Source organism: Sebastes umbrosus, chromosome 3 (assembly GCF_015220745.1).
Source record: "Sebastes umbrosus isolate fSebUmb1 chromosome 3, fSebUmb1.pri, whole genome shotgun sequence".
NCBI classification, from domain to species: domain Eukaryota; kingdom Metazoa; phylum Chordata; class Actinopteri; order Perciformes; family Sebastidae; genus Sebastes; species Sebastes umbrosus.
In genome coordinates, this window is record NC_051271.1 from 17,459,466 (window position 1) to 17,479,572 (window position 20,107).

Here is a 20,107-nt window from a genome sequence, read left to right on the forward strand (position 1 = left end):
CTGCCTCTAAGTGACCAAAATCAGTTGATACAGCTTTTGCAAACACATAAAAGTAAACAGTAACATTAGTAAAAGTATAAGAACAGTGCAATTATCAAAAGTACAAGTACTCATTCTAAATATACTGTCAGTTTAATGATAATATTCAGACTGAGTGGTGGAAAGTTACTAAGCACATTCGCCCAAGTACTGTACTTAAGTACAATTTTGACATACTTGTACTTCACCTGGAAATATTGTACTTTTTACTTCACCACATTTATCTGACACTTATAGTTATGTTTTTTTTAAATATATAAAATATATATGCTTATATATGATGCAATCCCAATCAATGATGATATTTCCTTATTCTGTCTTTTCAATAAATTATGAATTAAAAAACTAAATCATTCAATCCCAAACAAAGGAGCAGGAGGCACACAGGATAAGGAAAAAGAAATGTGGCACAGCAGACACTTTGAGTTGTCAAATACAGGTGTAATTAATGGCATTATTATTTGCTGCAATGCGTTACAGTAATTGCTGGAACAAAGCCATAATAAATGTTATTACATCCACATGTGCTTTTCTTGCAATGACGATGCAAAATGTCTTCTTTGAAGAAGCAAAAGCACCCTGATGAGGGTATCAACATTATAATTCACATTTTTTTACTTCCGCAGAGGGGCATGGCAGAAATAATTTGAGCAACACAATTTGTATACAAAAATAAATTGATAGAAGTACACTGTTATCCTATCATATTGCTTGAACAATCACTTCAGTCACCTGAAAGATATTTTATTTCACACATGGGCAAACTGTAATAGATTTACTTTTACAGTTTATACTCTCTCAGACTATTGTGAATTGCTAGGTGATATTATTGATTATTTACCACTAACGGCTGTTGTTTTGGTCTCCCCAATGGTTTTGTTTGAGGTTTTGGCTTCTTGTCGTGAATCTTTAGATGCTTTCGATAACCTTGATCGTAATAGAAGCGCTTGCCACATTTCTCACAGGTATACGGTTTCTCCCCGGTGTGAACTCGCAGGTGAACTTTCAGAACAGATGCTTTTGAGTAACTTTTACCGCAGATTGAGCAGAGGTGAGGCCGCTCTCCGGTGTGAGTCTTGAGGTGCAAGTTGAGGTTGGAGGATTGTGAAAATGCCCTCCCGCACTGATCACAGTGGAAATTCTTTTCTCCAGTGTGTATCAATTGGTGTTGTTTAAGTGCAGCTGCTGTGACGCAACTCTTTCCACACTCTGAACAGAGGAAAGGTGAATCTCCTGAGTGAATGCGTGTATGCATTTTAAAATAATGTTCGTTTTTGAATGTCTTGCCACAGTCAGGACACGCGTAAGGCTTTTTGTGGCTCTCTCGGTGTTCCTCCAGCTGTTGTTTCTGAGGGAAGTCCATACCACACTCTCCACACACATGAACCATTACAGGAGATTCTTTAGGCGGACTCTTCTCTTGAATTAATGTCCAATTTGGTAACTCTCCTGTGAGAAAAACAAAGACATTTATAGTCATTTATTTTCAAACAGTTCTGCATTTTTTATTAAAAAAACAACAACATTGAATTAAAGACAAAAGAGCTTCTTGTTGCCTCTGACCTTTGTGAACTTTCATGTGTGTTTTGAGGTTTCCACGCTGCGTAAATCCTCTTCCACATATGAAGCACTTAAAAGGTCTTTTCCCTGAGTGAATCACAAGGTGTCGTTGCAGAGCGGTGTTGTTAGAGAAAACTCTCCCGCAGGTCGGACAGTCGTAGTTCTTCTTGAGTCTGCGAGGCCCCTGGCATTGGATTGGCTCCTTGTACGTCTTTTCCTCAGGCTGTTCATCGGAGCTGCTGTGTTCAGATTCTGGCCGTCTTAAAGTTTCTTCAAAAAAGTGAAAAAAAACATAAGGTAGTCTACATATCGTAATATTTTCTAAGGAACATTTATAAAGCTCCTCCAATAGTAGCAATCTCATTTGTCACATTGGGGCAGCAGAAACAAGGGGGCAACATTACTATTCCTGTCATGAAACTCCAGACAGTCTCTCTCTCTGTACCTTGTTGTTTCCTTTCTGTCTGTGAACTGCTACAATGGGGGGACGTATTTAAGGCCGAAAGTTCTATTTACAACCACGAAAAGCAGGCAGACTAAGGCTGTAAACACTTTGCACGTCTAGAGTATTTTTCCACTGCATTAGCTTTAAATCATGTGTGGACACCCAGGCTATACAAAATACTCTCTTCCTACTCTCCACTCTTTCCCTTTGTCCTGCGTGATTACCGCTACGGCTTTAGGCCGACCGGCAAAATGGGTGCTTGCCCTGGAGGAGCGCATATAAACCGGGCACTCCGTTGCCATCAGTGGAGACATTCAGGCCATGTTTCATCAAGAGCCTAACACTTCAGGCAGGTTCTCCCATTTGACACCATCGGCAACCGAGGTTGTACTATCAACGCCCTGCAGAGGTATGCCAGAGAGGATCCAGACAGTGATAAGGAGGTGGTGGACTCTGTCAAGAATGCCTTCTATGCCTTCAGAGGCTGCCCTCCATGGCGCAGATCCGAACTTTCCTGGACAAGCCGCAAACAGTGATGGCTAAAGGCGGCTTTGAAATCAGACAATGGGCCAGCAATAAAGCTGAGGTGGTACAGCACCTGCAACTTCATACCAAACCTACCAGCAGTGAGCTATGGCTCTCTCAACCAGGAAGCAGTCCTCAAGAACCCACCTCGGGTCTACAATGGAGTTGTCTCCCTGACACCCTCAGTTACAAGCATTGAGTGGCCTCATCTGCCAAGAAGCCTACGCTGCGCTCCATCTACCGGGTCCTCGCCAGCCAGTATGATCCTTTGGGTTATCTGCTCCCTTCCACCACCAGAGCCAAAGTGATCGTCCAAGATCTGTGGCAAGCCAAAAGGGATTGGGATGACCCACTTCAACCACCAGAACTCAGGGATTGATGGCTCCGCTGGGAGCGAGAACTGGAAGGCTTATCACAAGTCCAATTGCCAAGGTGTTATGTCCCACTATATGCCGACAAGATGGACACGGAACGAGAGCTGCATGTCTTCTGCCATGTTTTGTTCCAGGCTTATTGTCTGTGAGTTTCCTGACTCCTTCCTGAGCTCCTTTGAAACTAGATTTTAGTTTAAAGCTCAAACAGCATATTCTACATCATGCCTGGTAGAGTTTGAACAACAAGAAAGACCAAAGTCTTGATTATCTTGAGTATAAATCTGTAAATACCACTCCAGTCAGACTCACCTGTAGGTGCTGCTCTGTGATCCTGCTCCTGTTGTGTTTCAGGTCTGTGTTCTTCTTCATGGGGGTTTACCTCTGGACTCATCTCACTCAGGTGCATTTTCTATGAAAACAACAGTCCCGACAGATTCACCATCGAGTCCAACGTGAAAATAACACTTTAAATGATCTGTAAATATCTCAACCTCCTGAGTAACACTGAGCTAACTGAGCTAGCTAACGTTTAACAACAGACATGTTGACCAACCTCAGCAGTGATTTCTCCCTCAGGTAAAAAGTACTCTCCCGACAGTTTATTGAAACGACTTGGCGATATTTCTACCTTTCATGCTCAATACGTTCAACCAAGGTGTCATATTAATGCCACCTAACTAATGTGTTAAGTTAAAGAAGCGTTTGGATCTGAAGAAAACGTTTCTAGCTTTAGCTGTTAGCCACTAACAGCAGTACCGGAACTTCCGGTTGTGCTTTTGAAACCAAAATAAAAGCCCCACTAATATAACATAATTTCATTGTAGTATCTTATAGACTTTTATGGTGTTTCATTATAATCCATTAATAAAATCAATCCATTTAAAACAGCTATTATGATCGGACTGATTAAATCTGGCATGCAAATTATATATTGCCGTCACCCTGCACTATATTCATTTTTAACAGTCTCTTCTGCACTATATTCACTTTTTTAATAGTCGTGTATCACAGCTGTTACCCTGCACTATATTCAGTTTTAACAGTTTTCTTCATCTCCTTGTATTTTTATATCTGGTATATTTTTTTGTACTTTGTAATTTGCACTACTAACTTTTTTACTGCCTTTTTACTAACATGTTTTGCACTATGGAACTGTGATGCTGACAACTTGAATTTCCCTCGGGATCAATAAAGTTACTATCTATCTATCTATTATAAAAGTATAAAGAGAATAATTAAATCTCCCAATTAATGATGAAAATCAGTTGATACAGCTTTTGCAAACACATAAAAGTAAACAGTAACATTAGTAAAAGTATAAGCAAAGTGCAATTATCAAAAGTACAAGTACTCATTCTACATATACTGTCAGTTTAATGATAATATCCAGACTGAGTGCTGGAAAGTAACTAAGCACATTCGCCCAAGTATTGTACTTAAGTACAATTTTGACATACTTGTACTTAACTTGGAAATATTGTACCTTTTACTGCACTACATTTATCTGACAAGTATAGTTAGTTATGTTTTTTTTTAAATATATAAAAAACATATATGCTTATATATGATGCAATATTATACTACTAATCTCCACTTTGAGGAACGGCAACACTAAAATACTCTTTGAGGAACTGCAACACTAAAATACTCTTTGAGGAACTGCAACACTAAAATACTCTTAGGTGTATTTGTTAATGATAAAAGGAGAATAATATAATATTCTATAACACTTTGAACGGAGCCATTCGGCCTTATGAGTACTTCTACTTACTTTAAGTAGCTGATAATACTTCTATACTTTCACTTCAGTAACATTTTTAATTCAGAACTTTTACTTGTAACGGAGTATTTTTAGACCATTGTATTTCTACTGTTACGTGAACATATTCCGTTGTGGTTGGAGTAAAAAGTAATCCTCTGGTGGGTAAAAGGTTAATGACAACTTACCCTTTTGGGTCAAAAAACGATAAAACAAGCTGGACAGTTCCAAACTATTTATTTTTTGATGAGCAGGAGGCACACATGATCAGGGAAAAATGTGGCACAGCAGACACTTTGAGTTGTCGAATACAGGTGTAATTAATGGCATTATTATCTGCTGCATTGTGTTAAAATAATTGCTGCAACAGAGCCATAATAAATGTTATTACATCCACATGTGCTTTTCCTGCAATGAAGATGCAAAATAAGAGCGCTGTGTCGTTAACAAGGTTATCAACATGTTAGGGAAAAAACATGCGGTTCATGTTCTTGATAAGGTTATTTCAATAAAATGTGATAATTGCTTCTGAAGAGGGGCATGACAGAAAAAGTTGACTACACCATATGCTACATGTGATAACTATCATATTGCTTGATCACCTCAGTCACTTGAAAGACATTTTATTTCACACATGGGCAAACTGTAATATATTTACTTTTACAGTTTATACCCTCTCAGACTATTGTGAATTCCCAGGTGACATTATTGACTTTTTACCACTATCGGCTGTTGTTTTGGTCTACCCAACGGTTTTGTTGGAGGTTTTGGCTTCTTGTCGTGAATCTTCAGATGCGCTTGATAACCTTGAGAGTAATAGAAGCGCTTGCCACACTTCTCACAGGTATACGGTTTCTCCCCGGTGTGAACTCGCAGGTGAACTTTCAGAATAGATGCTTTGGAGTAACTTTTACCGCAGATTGAGCAGAGGTGAGGCCGCTCTCCGGTGTGAGTCTTGAGGTGTATGTTGAGGTTGTAGGATTTTGAAAATGCCCTCCCGCACTGATCACAGTGGAAATTCTTCTCTCCAGTGTGTGTCAACTTGTGTTGTTTAAGCGAATCTGCCGAGGCATAATTCTTTCCACACTCTGAACAGAGGAAATTTGAATCTCCCGAGTGAATGCGCTTATGCATTTCAAAATACTGTTCGTTTTTGAATGTCTTGCTACAGTCAGGACATGCATAAGGCTTTTTATGGCTGTGGCGGTGTTCCTCCAGCTGTTGTTTCTGAGGGAAGTCCATGCCACACTCTCCACACACATGAACCATTACAGGAGATTCTTTAGGCGGATTCTTCTCTTGAAGTAATGTCCAATTTGGTAACTCGCCTGTGAGAAAAACAAAGACATTTAGTCATTTACAGTTCTGCATTTTTAAGGCACAGTCACAGCAGCATTTAAAAGATTAATATTTCACTGTGAAATCAATTCATATCAATGGAATTACTTCAATCAGTGGGTTTGCTTGAGTGGGCAAATTCAACCCACGTACATTTTTTGCTTTTAGGCCATGTTGCATCATCACTTTTATTAAATTACCACAGGCAGACAGTTATGAGAAAGGAGTAAATGGTACAAATTTATCTTTTGAAAAAATAAACATTCGTCCCTTAAGAGACTGAGTTTTGAATTTTGCTGTGTCACTTGGTGTGACCCTCCTTTAGGGCATAGCTAACACAAGTTCCACAATATTGATCAATTAAAATTTCTGCACATAAATCAAAGACAACACTTTGTAGCATAAGAAGACTTCTGTGGAAGTACGAGATCAGATCTACATAATTTAACTGTCATTTAATAGGAGAAAAAAAATTAAGATACAAATAAGTTTAGTAGAAATTAAAGGTAGTATTGATAACATTTACAGTATAACATCCAGCCACTAGATGTCACACTCTCCCTCATCTGTTCAATTGCATTCACTTCACAACAAGTGGTTGCCAGTTCGTTGGTGAAGGGAATGATTCAGACAGACCGTCATGTCAAGTGATGAATCTTTCGTGGTAATGAAGTCATTTTCCAACATGTAGCCATAGAATTACATTAGCTATAGATTTAGGTTACTTTGTTTCTATACGCAGGTTTACGGCGTACTTATTTTCCAGTCGGCCACCCACATCTAAATCCCCTCTGATGCGCATCTTCGTTATACATTGTTTGAGGGAACTATAACATTATGCTAACTGGACACAACCATTACTAATGCTAACGTAGCTCCTCAGGGATTGAAGCGTTTATTTTTTTGTCATTTTGACAATCTAACCGGTGACAACACATTAGTTAAGGTTGCAAGGACTATGGCTGTTGGTAGTTGTTGGTTTTGTTTAAATTTGCAAAATTCAAATTTTATGGGTTATTGTTGTTCGGACGGTTAAGCTAAGATAGTTAATATGTGCTAACGTCAGTTGTCACTTGTTGCCATGGTAAATATTCACATATCCTGCAGCCTGATGGAGACACCGGTGTCAGTGCGACTACGCATGGCAGAGGAAGCCTCCTTTTATCGCACTTGGGATAGTGAAGCCGAGCGCTTACTGTCAAACTCAGCCATTTATCAGTTTTTTCCACACTAACTGGCATCTTCATTGCTGACGACACGGGGATACCACGTGATACCAACGTCGTTATACGATGGCTCACAAGCCTTGTTAGAAGTGGGAACCAAACGTCAGATATCTTCCACAGAGATAAACAAAACATTCATTTTGGACCCACCACAACTTTTAAAATGATTAATTCACAATCCTAATTATTTTTTCAGGAAAAGCCATACTTTTAATCTGTATCTTTCTAAAACCTCTGTGAATGTATTATGTTTTAAAAATTATTCATCTACATAGAAATGTTATCAATAAGACCTTTAAGAATTCAATGAAAACACATGACCAGTGATTTCCACAAGCATCTCATTCTCAAGAGAAAGGAACTTCTTATTGCCTCTGACCTTTGTGAACTTTCATGTGTGTTTTGAGGTTTCCACGCTGCGTGAATCCTCTTCCACATATGAAGCACTTGAAAGGTCTTTTGCCTGAGTGAATCACAAGGTGTCGTTGCAGTTCGGTGTTGTTAGAGAAAACTCTCCCGCAGGTCGGACAGTCTCTCTTCTTGTGTCTGCTTGGCCCCTGTTTTGGCTCCTCGGACGGCTTTTCCTGAGGCTGTTCATGGGAGCTGCTGTGTTCAGATTCGGGCCGTCTTAAAGTTTCTTCTAAAAAGAGAAAAAAAAAAAAACAGGTAGTATACATATGGTATTGTTTTTTAAGGAACATTTATAAAGCTGCTCCAATGGTAGCAGCAGGTATGAAAACCTGAAAAGGCACACCTCCATAGGGACTGCCCATAGTTCAGCCAGCCCATCCGTTCAGGAAATACACACTCTCATTGCAACAAACAGAAGCACATGGCTAATTATTATGCAGAATGACATCATCGGACCTTTCCATCTCATTGCCTTGAATGCCTTTGTTGGTTGGTTGGTTGGATTAATTGGTTAGGTTTAGGTATGAGGAGTGAACAAAATATAGACACCCTGCACACCACATTCCTCGGGTCATCAAGGTGCACGGTAACATGTAGGTGTATCATGCCCAGAGGGGAGTCAGGTGCAACACAAATGACACAGACAACACCCTTTTCACCAGTCCTGTGTCGTTCCATATAGATAGATAGATAGATAGATAGATAGATAGTAACTTTAATGATCCCGAGGGAAATTCAAGTTTCCAGCATCACAGTTCTATAGTGCAAAACATGTTAGTAAAAAGGCAGTAAAAAAGTTAGTAGTGCAAAGTACAAAAAAATATACCAGATATAAAAATACAAGGAGATAAAGAAAAACTGTTAAAACTGAATATAGTGCAGGGTAACAGCTGGGATACACGACTATTAAAAAAGTGAATATAGTGCAAAAGAGACTGTTAAAAATGAGTATAATGCAGTAACTCCAGTAGCTTAGTCTATGAAAGTGCACTGTGTGCATTACTATCTGTTTTGTCCCAGGCTTATTGTCTGTTTCAGTTTAAAGCTCAAACTGCATATTCTACATCATGCCTGGTAGAATTTGAACAACAAGAAAGACCAAAGTCTTGATTATCTTGAGTATAAATCTGTAAGAGTTGTACACAACACCACTCCAGTCAGACTCACCTGTAGGTGCTGCTCTGTGATCCTGCTCCTGTTGTGTTTCAGGTCTGTGTTCTTCTTCATGGGGGTCTACCTCTGGACTCATCTCACTCAGGTGCATTTTCTATGAAAACAACAGTCCCGACAGATTCACCATCGAGTCCAACGTGAAAATAACACGTTAAATTAGCTGTAAATATCACAACCTCCTGAGTAACACTGAGCTAACCGAGCTAGCTAACGTTTAACAACAGACATGTTGACCAACCTCAGCAGTGATTTCTCCCTCAGGTAAAAAGTACTCTCCCGACAGTTTATTGAAACGACTTGGCGATATTAACTTCTCTCTCATTTTTTATGCTCAGCGCGTTTAAACAACGTGTTAAATTAATACCACCTAACTAATGAGTTAAGTTAAAGAAGCGTTTGGATGTGAAGATAACGTTTCTAGCTTTAGCTGCTAGCCACTAACAGTAGTACCGGAACTTCCGGTTGTGCTTTTCAAAATAAAAGCTTCAGAACCTGCTGCTGCTAGAGTCCTCACTAAGACCAAGAAAGTGGATCATACCAGTCCAGTTCTGAGGTCTGTACACTGGCTCCCTGTCTCTCAGAGAAATTGATTTCAAACTACTCCTGCTGGTTTACAAAGCACTAAATGGTTTAGGGCCAAAATACATTTCTGATCTTCTGCTATGTTATGAACCATCCAGACCTCTCAGGTCATCTGGATCAGGTCTGCTTAGTGTCCCCAGAGTCACAACTAAACATGCAGAAGAATCAGCGTTCAGTTTTTATGCACCAAATATTTGGAACAAGCTCCCAGAAACCTGCAGGACTCCAACTCTGAGATCTTTTAAATCAAAGCTTAAAGCTTTCCTGTTTGCTGCTGCCTTTTATTAAACCAGATAATTTTCTTATATTGCCCAAGAGCTTTTACTCTTGTGTGTTATACTCTATTTTAGCTTCTATCCTAGCTTTTATTTTTAGCTTGTTTTTATTTTCTAATCTTTAATGTTTTTATAACTGTTTTAATTATGTCTTAATGTTCTTTTGCACTTTGTCACAATGTTCTTGAATGTTTATGTAAAACACTTTTAATTGCCCTGTTGCTGAAATGGGCTCTACAAATAAAGCTGCCTTGCCTTGTCTTCACTATTTCTTTAATTGTCGTCGCTTATAGGCTTTTATAGTGTTCATGTTTACTTATAATACATTAATCAATCCATTTTAAACAGCTATTATAATCGGATTGATGGAATCTGGCATGTAAATTATGTATTATAAAAGTATAAAGACAATCATTAAATTAATCAGTTATTGATTATATTTCCTTATTCTGCCTCTCCACATCAGATCTGCTCCCTCTACAGAGTCTTTCAAAGCACAGCTCAAGAAGACACACCACTTTTCTTTGGCTTTTGAATGTACTTGAATTGTGATTACTAATTGGCCTTTTTATAAATGCTCATTATAACAGTCTTTTACTCATGGATTTTATCTTGGTCTCTGTCTGTGGATGTGTGTGATTTAGTTGTCTGCTCTGTTGACCTGTTTTTATTCTGCCTATGTCTGTAAAGCACTTTGGTCAGCTCATGTTGTTTTAAATGTGCTATAGAAATAAATTTGACTTGACTTGACTATTCTTCATTTTATTTGCTGTATAATTTATAATTTATTTTTATATTATTTTTATACTGTAAAATATTTTTGCAGAATTGTAATGAAAAATCTGAACAAGAGAATATATTGTATTGAACTCTTGAAATAAAGTATTTTTTAAAAAAAATAAAACTTTTAGCGCCACAGCGGTCAAAAACCAAACCCTTTGTCCTTCCGGGGTGAAACACCAAACGACAACAGTTCCTACACTCTTTGGTTCCTACGGGAGCCCCTAGATACAAGCACAGCGACGCCCAATGTACACACAGTAAATAACAAAATAATGTCTGGTTATTCCAACAACATATTTGGCTCATAAAAGGACATTACTACTCATATTATTACACTATTATTCATAAGGTACTTTCAAACGGCTCTCAACATATAAAGCTGAAAACAGATGCCGTCTTACAAAAACAAATCTTTACATTTTTTTCCTTCTAAAGAGGGGCATGACAGAAAAAGTTTCAGAACCATAATTTGTTATCAAAAATAAACTCCCAACAATGACAGTATACTATTATCCTGCGGCATGTTCATGATAACCCAATGCATAAAGCAGCATATACAGTATTTGTGTATGAAGATACAAAAAAGTTCTGACTTAAAATACAAGCATATATAAAGTAATTCAATGCAGAGTATAAAATATATTTAAGTACAAGCTTTTTGTTTTATTTTGCCAAGAAAGCAGTAAAAACTTTTCCTTTGTAACACACCAATGTATAACGTGATCTGTGGAGTCAAAATATATGATAAAATCAACTCTGGTCAAAGGTCAAGTTTAAGTGAATCACATTTAAAGACACAGAAACAAATATTATCAACAATGATTCACAATATTATAATTTATTTTCTTTAATACTATAGTACAATACATGTATTTAACAACAAAACTGACTGTACACCATATACATGTGATACTATCATATTGTGTGAACAATCACTTCAGTCACTTGAAAGATATTTTATTTCACACAACTGTAATAGATTTACTTTTCCAGTTTATACCCTCTCAGACTATTGTGAATTCCCAGGGGACATTATTGATTATTTACCACTATCGGCTGTTGTTTTGGTCTACCCAACGGTTTTGTTGGAGGTTTTGGCTTCTTGTCGTGAATCTTCAGATGCGCTTGATAACCTTGAGAGTAATAGAAGCGCTTGCCACATTTCTCACAAGTATACGGTTTCTCCCCGGTGTGAACTCGCAGGTGAACTTTCAAATCGCATGCTTTGGAGTAACTTTTACCGCAGATTGAGCAGAGGTGAGGCCGCTCTCCGGTGTGAGTCTTCAGGTGCACGTTGAGGTGGGAAGATTGTGAAAATGCCCTCCCGCACTGATCACAATGGAAATTCTTCTCTCCAGTGTGTGTCAACTCGTGTTTTTTAAGCGAATCTGCTGTGACGCAACTCTTTCCGCACTCTGAACAGAGGAAAGGTGAATCTCCTGAGTGTATGCGCTTATGTATTTTAAAATAATATTCATTTTTGAATGTCTTGCCACAGTCAGGACATGCGTAAGGCTTTTTGTGGCTCTCTCGGTGTTCCTCCAGCTGTTGTTTCTGAGGGAAGTCCATGCCACATTTTCCACACACATGAACTGTTAGAGATTCTTTAGGCGGACTCTTCTCTTGAACTAATGTCCAATTTGGTAACTCGCCTGTGAGAAAACAGAGACATTTATAGTTATGTATTGTAAACGCAATCACACCAGCATTTAAAAGAATTTTAATTATTAAGTTAACATTACAAATAAAGATAAAAGAGCTTCTTGTTGCCTCTGACCTTTGTGAACTTTCATGTGTGTTTTGAGGTTTCCACTCTGGGTGAATCCTCTTCCACATATGAAGCACTTGAAAGGTCTTTTCCCTAAATGGATCACAAGGTGTCGTTGCAGAGCGGTGTTGCGAAGGAAAACTCTCCCGCAGGTCGGACAGTCATAGTTCTTCTTGAGTCTGCGAGGCCCCTGGCATTGTTTTGGCTCCTCAAATGGCTTTTCCTGAGAGCTGCTGTGTTCAGGTTCTGGCCGTCTTAAAGTTTCTTCTAAAAAGAGAAAAAAAATAGAATTACCACCTTGCGGTTGTATTCCTCCGCCAACCAGTAAGTTTACATCCATGTCTGTCTAAAAATCTATTCAGTTCATCCTTGAGTCCAAGTTGACGTTTGTGCCAAATTTGAAGAAATTCCCTCAAGGCGTTCCTGAGATATCACGTTCATGAGAAAGGGTCGGATGTACAGACGACAACCTGAAAACATAATGCCTCCGGCCACAGCTGTCGCCGGGGGGAGGCATGACAACATAAGGTAGAGTACATATGGTAATGTTTACTAAAGCCAAGTTTACCCTACATGACATTCAAAGTCGTCAGATTGCTGTACTGTTCACACTACACAACTTGCTGTCTTGTAATCGTGAGTCTTTAAGTCGTGGTTTTCACACTACATGACTGACCGGAGACAGGAGGTCACACACTACAAGATCTTTCAAACTACATTTTGTCATGAAAACACACAAGAAATACATTGTAAATGATGTGATACCATACACGAGATACATTGCTGATGTTGTTGTTTGTTGGGTGGTTTCCATACTCTTTTTTTACTATTTATTCCTCTAGGTGCAACAACAACTTTGCTCTGTGTTGCAAATGCAGCAGATACAGTAAGTTCCTGTTACAGGCGACCCCTCCTCCTCCAGGTTTCCCCTCAACCCTGGTAGAATTTAAAACAACATGAAAGACCAAAGTCTTGATTATCTTGATTATAAATCTGTAAGAGTTGTATGTGTTCACAAAAAACATAACACTGTACCACTACGGTCAAACTCACCTATAGGTGCTGTTCTGTGATCCTGGTCCTGTTGTGTTTCAGGTCGGAGTTCTTCATGGTGATTTACCTCCAGACCCGTCTTGTTGCTCAGCTGCATTGTCTCTGATGTGGTGTTGTGTGGGAGGAGTGTGGGGAGCCCGAGTTCAGAGGATGGTGTTACAGAGGAAGTCCCAGAAGGCCAGGAGGGCTGCTCTGCTGGACAGCTCTCTTTAAAGTGCTCCTGACCCTGTGACCATGAGAGGTTTTAAATTATCACCACGTGTCTAATTATAGAGTTTCATTTATTGTTGTGGTATTTGCACTCAACATATATAGACAACAACAGATGCCATCTTAAAAAAATAAATCTGCCTCGAAACATTAGTATTATAAATTGATTATGCCATTGATACATAATGCGAGGCACAATCAAACGTGAAGATGCAGATGTTTGGTACCAAAGGCTGGATTTATAGCACCACCCACTGATAGTTTACAGTAACTTCCACCCAATTCAGTCACTTTCTTACATTAAGTGAGGCCAAGTGTTTCTTCTTGTCCACTTTAACTTGGAGGTCGAAGTATCACTTACCACCGTTCCCCTGAGCAGGGCACTGAAATTAATGCTTGCTCCTGCTGGAGCACCATAGGCCTGGTGGTGGCCCTCTGCTGCGCTCCAGTGGGATGTATTTGGGTTTTTGTCCGACAGGTTGAATGCTGTATGATGACCAACGTTCCAGGCAGATGTCTGGAAAATATAAAACAATAATGAATGTGATGTGAACAGGCAGAGAGTTAATTTTAACATCTACAGGATGTGATTTCTCTGACCTGACTGTGGTTCTCTGCAGCATGATTTTCTTGGTTGCCAAGGTGATGCTGGGGCCTATTTCCTGTATAAACAAATGACTCACTTTCATTATATCATAGCCATTGGTCAAGTGACATAACAATACCTCAGTAATGTGTTTAAAGCTTGTGACTTTTATAATACAACTTACAGATATCATCTTAAGTAAATATTTAAACACAGTTTGCACTTGTCTTGAGTTATATTGTAATTAGGACTGTCAACTGATTGAAATACTTAATCGCCATTAATCACATGATTGTCCACAGTTAGTCCACTTTTTTCAGTTCAAAATGTACCTTAAAGGTCAAGTATTTAATACTCTTATCAACATGGGAGTGGGCAAATATGCTGCTTTACGCAAATGTTTGTATATATTTATTATTGGAAATCCATTAACAACACAAAACAATGACAAATATTGTCCAGAAACCCTCACAGGTACTGCATTTTACATAAAAAATATGCTCAAATCATAACATGGTGAACTCAAGCCCAACAGGCAACAACAGCTGTCAGTGTGACAGTGTGCTGACTTGACTATGACTTACCCCCAAACCTGAGCCCCCTACAACCTAAAAATTGCAAGTTGCGTTAATGCGTTAAAGAAATTAGTAGCGTTAAAAAAAATTAGCGTTAATGCTTTATTATCGCATTAACTTTGACCAGCCCTAATTGTAATTTGTAAAACAATATTTCCACATATAGTGTTTACTTATCTTATGAAGTCATTTTCCATTTTGGAATAAAGCTTTTGTTTCATATAATCCAGATTTTCTGATTTATTCATAAATATAATAGTTAAATTTACTTCATGAAATGGCTGCACCATGAAAATTTGGTTTTAGGTCTTTAATTATTTACTCAAAATTGTGCAAATAAGAGGTGTTATTTGACACTAGTTACATGTAATATGTAGAGCAGAAAAATCAAGCATAGGTATATAATATTTATATAAATAGTTGATGGAATCCTTTTATGTCCCACCTTCGCCCAATGTCAGCTGGGATAGGCTCAAGCGCTCAAGAGCTTGGGTAAATAGCATTTTGATGCTAAAGCATACCTACTTTGACCAAAATGTGCAGGAACACCACTGGGAAGCTACGGAATGATATAACAACCTAAAAAAAAATAATAATAATGGACCCACCCTTTAAATGTTCACGTTGTGAAGTGCATGGTCATGGATGATACAGTCAATCAACACACCTACCGAGGTCTGGAGGCTCCCTGGTCAGGTCCTCTCCATCTGAATCAGGTGGATCTCTCTGGGGGATCTTCTTCCTGGTCCTCCCCAGCTGTCTGGGTCTGCCCAGCTGCCTGGTGGGCCCCATGGGTTTGGCACTGTGAGTCTTCTTATGGCTGTTGTAGCCTTGCCTGTAGTAGAAACTCTTCCCACACTCGTCACACTGGTACGGCTTCTCTCCTGTATGAACTCTGAGGTGAACTTTAAGCTCTTCAGCTCTCACATAACATTTACCACAGATGGAGCAGAGGTGAGGCCTCTCTCCAGAGTGCGTCGCATGGTGCGCTCTCAGAGTAGAGTCCTGCTTGAACCTTTTTCCACATATAACGCAGGGGAAAGGTTTCTCTCCTGTGTGATCTCGCATGTGGTTCTCAAGTCCCTTTGAGGTCTGGAAACCTTTATCACACTGGGAGCACTGGTGGAGATTCAGACCCTGGTGACCAGCTTTGTGTTCTTCTAATTTCTGGACATTCATGAATCTTTTGCCACACTGTGTGCAGGAAAACGGTTTCTTTGATTCATGGACTTGTTTCAAGTGTTCTTCTAAAAGGTGTTTCTCTGAAAATTGTGTCCAACACAAATGACAGAAGCAGATTTCCACCGATGATTGAGCCTCTTCAGGTTGAGGGGAACTTTTCTCTAACGCTGCCATGTTGGTGAATTTCCCTATTGGAAGAAAAACAAAATGAAGTTAATCAACCTTAAAGGGACTGTATGTATGTTTTTACGCTTATAAACGTTTTTAATCATTCTTTATTGACAATGTGTGAACAGGTTGTAAACTGGGACTTTCTTGACTTACAAAATTATCTTTTAAATTGACAAACATCATATGTGTGATTCATGGCGCAATTCAACTGGGATCAAAAAATTATTTGTCTTTTGCCGTTGACTATTGTACATATTTTTTTTTAAATAAGGTCCCATGGGATCCACTGGAAGGGGAGGGACTTCGCCTCTCTATATGTGAAAAATGGCCCCTTCTCTCAGTGACTTTATCGCCAGTTCTTCCCTACTATCTCTCTCCACAGTTGAACTCTGCCTCACTTCACACAGACTTTGGGGCATTCACAACTACCCCCAAATTCACCCTCTTTCACCTGAAGCCATCTGACTGACATCAGATAGACTCTCCTGGACATTACAGACTTAAACACCTCTATTCCAACTATCATCTGGTGTGAAATGCATCTGGCGCAAAACCACTGATTCACCAAACTGAGGTGCTGAAGGAATGAGATTGTGGTGGAAATAAACAAGTGCTGGAAAAACAGCTGCCTGTTAAAAAGAGACAATCACAGCAAGAAACTGAAACTTAAAATTAAAAAGGTCAAGACAAATACTGGAGACCTCAGTGGTCTCACCTTTATGAATCTTCTGGTGTGTTTTGAGGTTTCCAATCTGAGAGAAACCTCTTTCACACAAAGTGCACTGGTACGGTTTCTTTCCTGAGTGAATAATAAGGTGCCTTCTCAGAGAGGCACTAGTAGGAAACTGCTTTCCACATGTTGAACAAATGGGAGTCTTTGGAGCCCTTCGCTCTTCTTCAGGTCCCACAGCTGCTGCAGGTGCTGGATGGCAGACCCGCCGGTGGACTATCAAGCTTCGGCTAACTTTAAATGTCTGTCCGCAGTCGTAGCACTTGTGAAGTGGGTGTTTGCTATGTTTCTCTTTCAGATGGCGGTCTCTGGCGTACACGCTCTGGAAACCCTTGCTGCATTCTGCGCAGCTGATGAGCTCCTCAGACTCAGTTCTCGTCTGACGTTTCGTGGGTGTCGTTTTCGGAGAATGGTTACGTTCAGGTTTGGCGGGCATCGCCGTGTGTGTGTCACCAGGTAATGTAACATCAGCAGTCTTACCTGCATGAAACAAAGAGACTGGTAGGTGTACAGAACAACAACACCAACAATGGCGCTCTTTCATCTAAGTTTGAGGGATCCTTTGTGAAAATGAGTTGTCTTTGACTGACAACATTTTATTTTTGTCTTATATTCTCCTTTACCTCTTGTGTCTTGGCACCTACATTTCTGCAATGAAATGTGAGGTATTATTGTTAGGGCTGTCATAGTTAACGCAATATTAACACGTTAACGTAAATTCATTTTAACGCCACTAAATTCTTTAACGCACTAACGCAACTTGCAATTTTTAGGTTGTAGCAGACTATTTTAAAGTGAAGAGTACTGGCATCATATGAAACTATAAAACCTAAGGAATCCATTGGGACCAACCATACATTTTGGTGAGGAAAAACTGGCATGGCCATTTTCAAAGGGGTCCCTTGACCTCTGACCTCAAGATATGGGAATGAAAATGGGTTCTATGGGTACCCACGAGTCTCCCCTTTACAGACATGACCACTTTATGATCATCACATGCCCTAAATCAACTTACCAGCAGACTTCCTCTCCAAATGTGCCATATCTGAGTCGATCGGCGTCCTGGCAGTGTCCAATCCACCCAAAGCTTCTATAGTTTCCTCGGCTTCAGCCGACCATCCGTGTATGCCGAGGTGTTCCTTCAGCCTTCTTCCTTCTTCTTTGGTGTGGATTGAAATGTGTCTCTTCAGTCTGTTCAGGACACTGAACGCTGTCCCACAATGGGAGCATGTATGAGCTTTGGCTCCAGAGTGGGTCCTCTGGTGTCGCTGCAGAGCTCTGCTGTTAGATAGTTTCTTACCACACACATGGCAGCAGCAACACCGGTCCATGCTCCTATCCAACTGTTAATCATCAGCTTGATGCACATTAGGAATGACTTCTAAAAAAAACAAGACATTTAGTTTTCAGAATGACATCACGTCTCGTCATTTAAAAGGGACTGTTTGTAACTTTTTACACAAATAAATCTACCAGGTCGGTGTCCCATGCGCGCTCGCTACGCTGTTCAGACCGCTCCTGCTTGCCTTCACTCACACAACGCACGCGTTCTCGCTCCACCTCACGTGCATGCGCGCACACTCCACACTGCAGAAGACTTCGTAGCTCTGAGAATATCTAGTAAATGAACAGTGGACGTTTGTGCAGAAATAAATGCTGGAGCTCCTCCAGACCAACAGAGGTTTCCCGTGTCTTGTGAAGTGACGGAGCTCCGCAGCGAGAAACGTTATCGTCTACGACCGGGTGCCGGTGTCTTCCCTGTTCACTCCGGCCGCGGTCGGGCTGAAGCAGGAAAGGCCAACACTAGGATCAGCAGTGATTCATGGAGAGACCTTCGTCTGGTCAGCTAACATTACTGCCAAGCAGATGAATTATAGAGTGATATTGTGGTTTTAGCTGACGTGTGTCGCCTCACTGTTTTGAGCGATGCTCGTTCATGTCTATTTAGAGCGAGCACAAGCCCGACGCTGACTTTTGTTGACTTAACGGCCACAGGTGTCGCTGTTAACAAGCAATTCTGAAAATTACAAATAGTCCCTTTAACAACAAAACTATTTCCACTTACTAGAGTGGCCAGGATCCCATTCTAATGCTTCTCTATGTATACAGTACATCCATGGACCTTTCTCCCTCTAACGCCCCCTGATGCTGATTGGCTGCAACAGTGTTGTGAGCCACTTTGTTTCTGCACCAGCTGGAGTCAGTGATTCTAATCCAATATACTTTTTTGACAATTTCAGTGAATATCTCCTGTCTGTTTTTTGTGTGCACTGAAATTTTTTTTTTTCATAAACAGCCCTGGCTCTGTAAAATAGGAAAGTGGCACAACACTCACACAAGACCACAGATTTATAAAGAGAAAGGCAGTGGGAGGGTTAAATCTGGTACATGCTAACATTATATCAACACTGCACCTTTAAAGTGAAGTTAGTCCACCTCTGTAGACCAGACAGCCTGATACTGTAACACCTGACACTCACAGACCTCTAAACATGAAGAGTTAAAGATGCATCTGTAGAGAGGCTAGCTAGGTTCAGGGTTGCCAGATATGAGGGCAAAAATAAGGAATCCAAGCTGTCAAATACAAAACAGCTGTCTGCTAACATCCCTAATAGCATTCAATGTCATTTTAAATCTGATTTCCACAATGATTAAAGGTTGAATTGTATTTGCACAGCGGCAGTAGCAAATGAAGAGTTAACGGTGCAGCTCTAGTTTACTGTCAAACAGCTGGCTGACGGATAGCTAGCATGTAGCACTAGCACGTAGCTGTTTATGGGCAGATTAATAACACTCACCTCCTTCATAGTGGCTTCAAATCACCATGTTAGCTTTAACTCACATCCCAGAAGCCCAATATCACCGCTGTGCCTGCACCACGTTGTATTTAATGTCTTTATATCAGCAGTGAGACTAAAACAACCTGCAGCTAGTAGAGGAGGAGGAGGCTGGCTAGGGTTGCCAGATAAGAAGACAGAAATAAGCAATCCAAGCTGTAACAAAGCAACAAAATACTTTTAATTGTAATACACACTGTAGGACTAGTTATTTTCTTTTTTTCTCGTGAAGTTATGACTTTATTCTCGTAATAGTCTGACTCTATTCTGTAAATCTCAGATGTTTTTTCCCTCATTGTGGCCCTAATACTCTGTAGTACATTTGCACTTTGGCCCTCACTGCATTAGACTCATATACTATATTCTTAGTCTATAAACTGTGTTACCTTCATCACAATGCTCAAATGTTTTGCGGCTCCAGACAGATTTTTTTTTTTGTGCTTAAAATGTCTCTTTTGATAGTAAAGGTTGCTGACCCCTGATCTAGACAAAGACTCAAACTAAA

The 20,107-nt window shown here is 39.9% G+C and overlaps 1 protein-coding gene across 1 annotated transcript; it reads right to left on the minus strand.

The window, feature by feature from the left end:
- Positions 1-116: 116 nt before the first annotated feature.
- Positions 117-19,725, minus strand: LOC119484910 (zinc finger protein 62 homolog). Its single transcript, XM_037764091.1, has 13 exons — positions 19,564-19,725; positions 17,781-18,108; positions 16,751-17,245; positions 15,354-16,052; positions 14,122-14,183; positions 13,883-14,038; positions 13,312-13,537; positions 7,646-7,906; positions 5,414-6,030; positions 3,497-3,571; positions 3,253-3,352; positions 1,603-1,872; positions 117-1,488 (listed from the first exon to the last, which is right to left on the minus strand). Exons 1-13 carry the CDS (start codon positions 19,570-19,572, stop codon positions 866-868), a joined length of 3,921 nt encoding a protein of 1,306 aa, XP_037620019.1. The 5' UTR covers positions 19,573-19,725; the 3' UTR covers positions 117-865.
- Between the last annotated feature and the right edge of the window lie 382 nt (positions 19,726-20,107).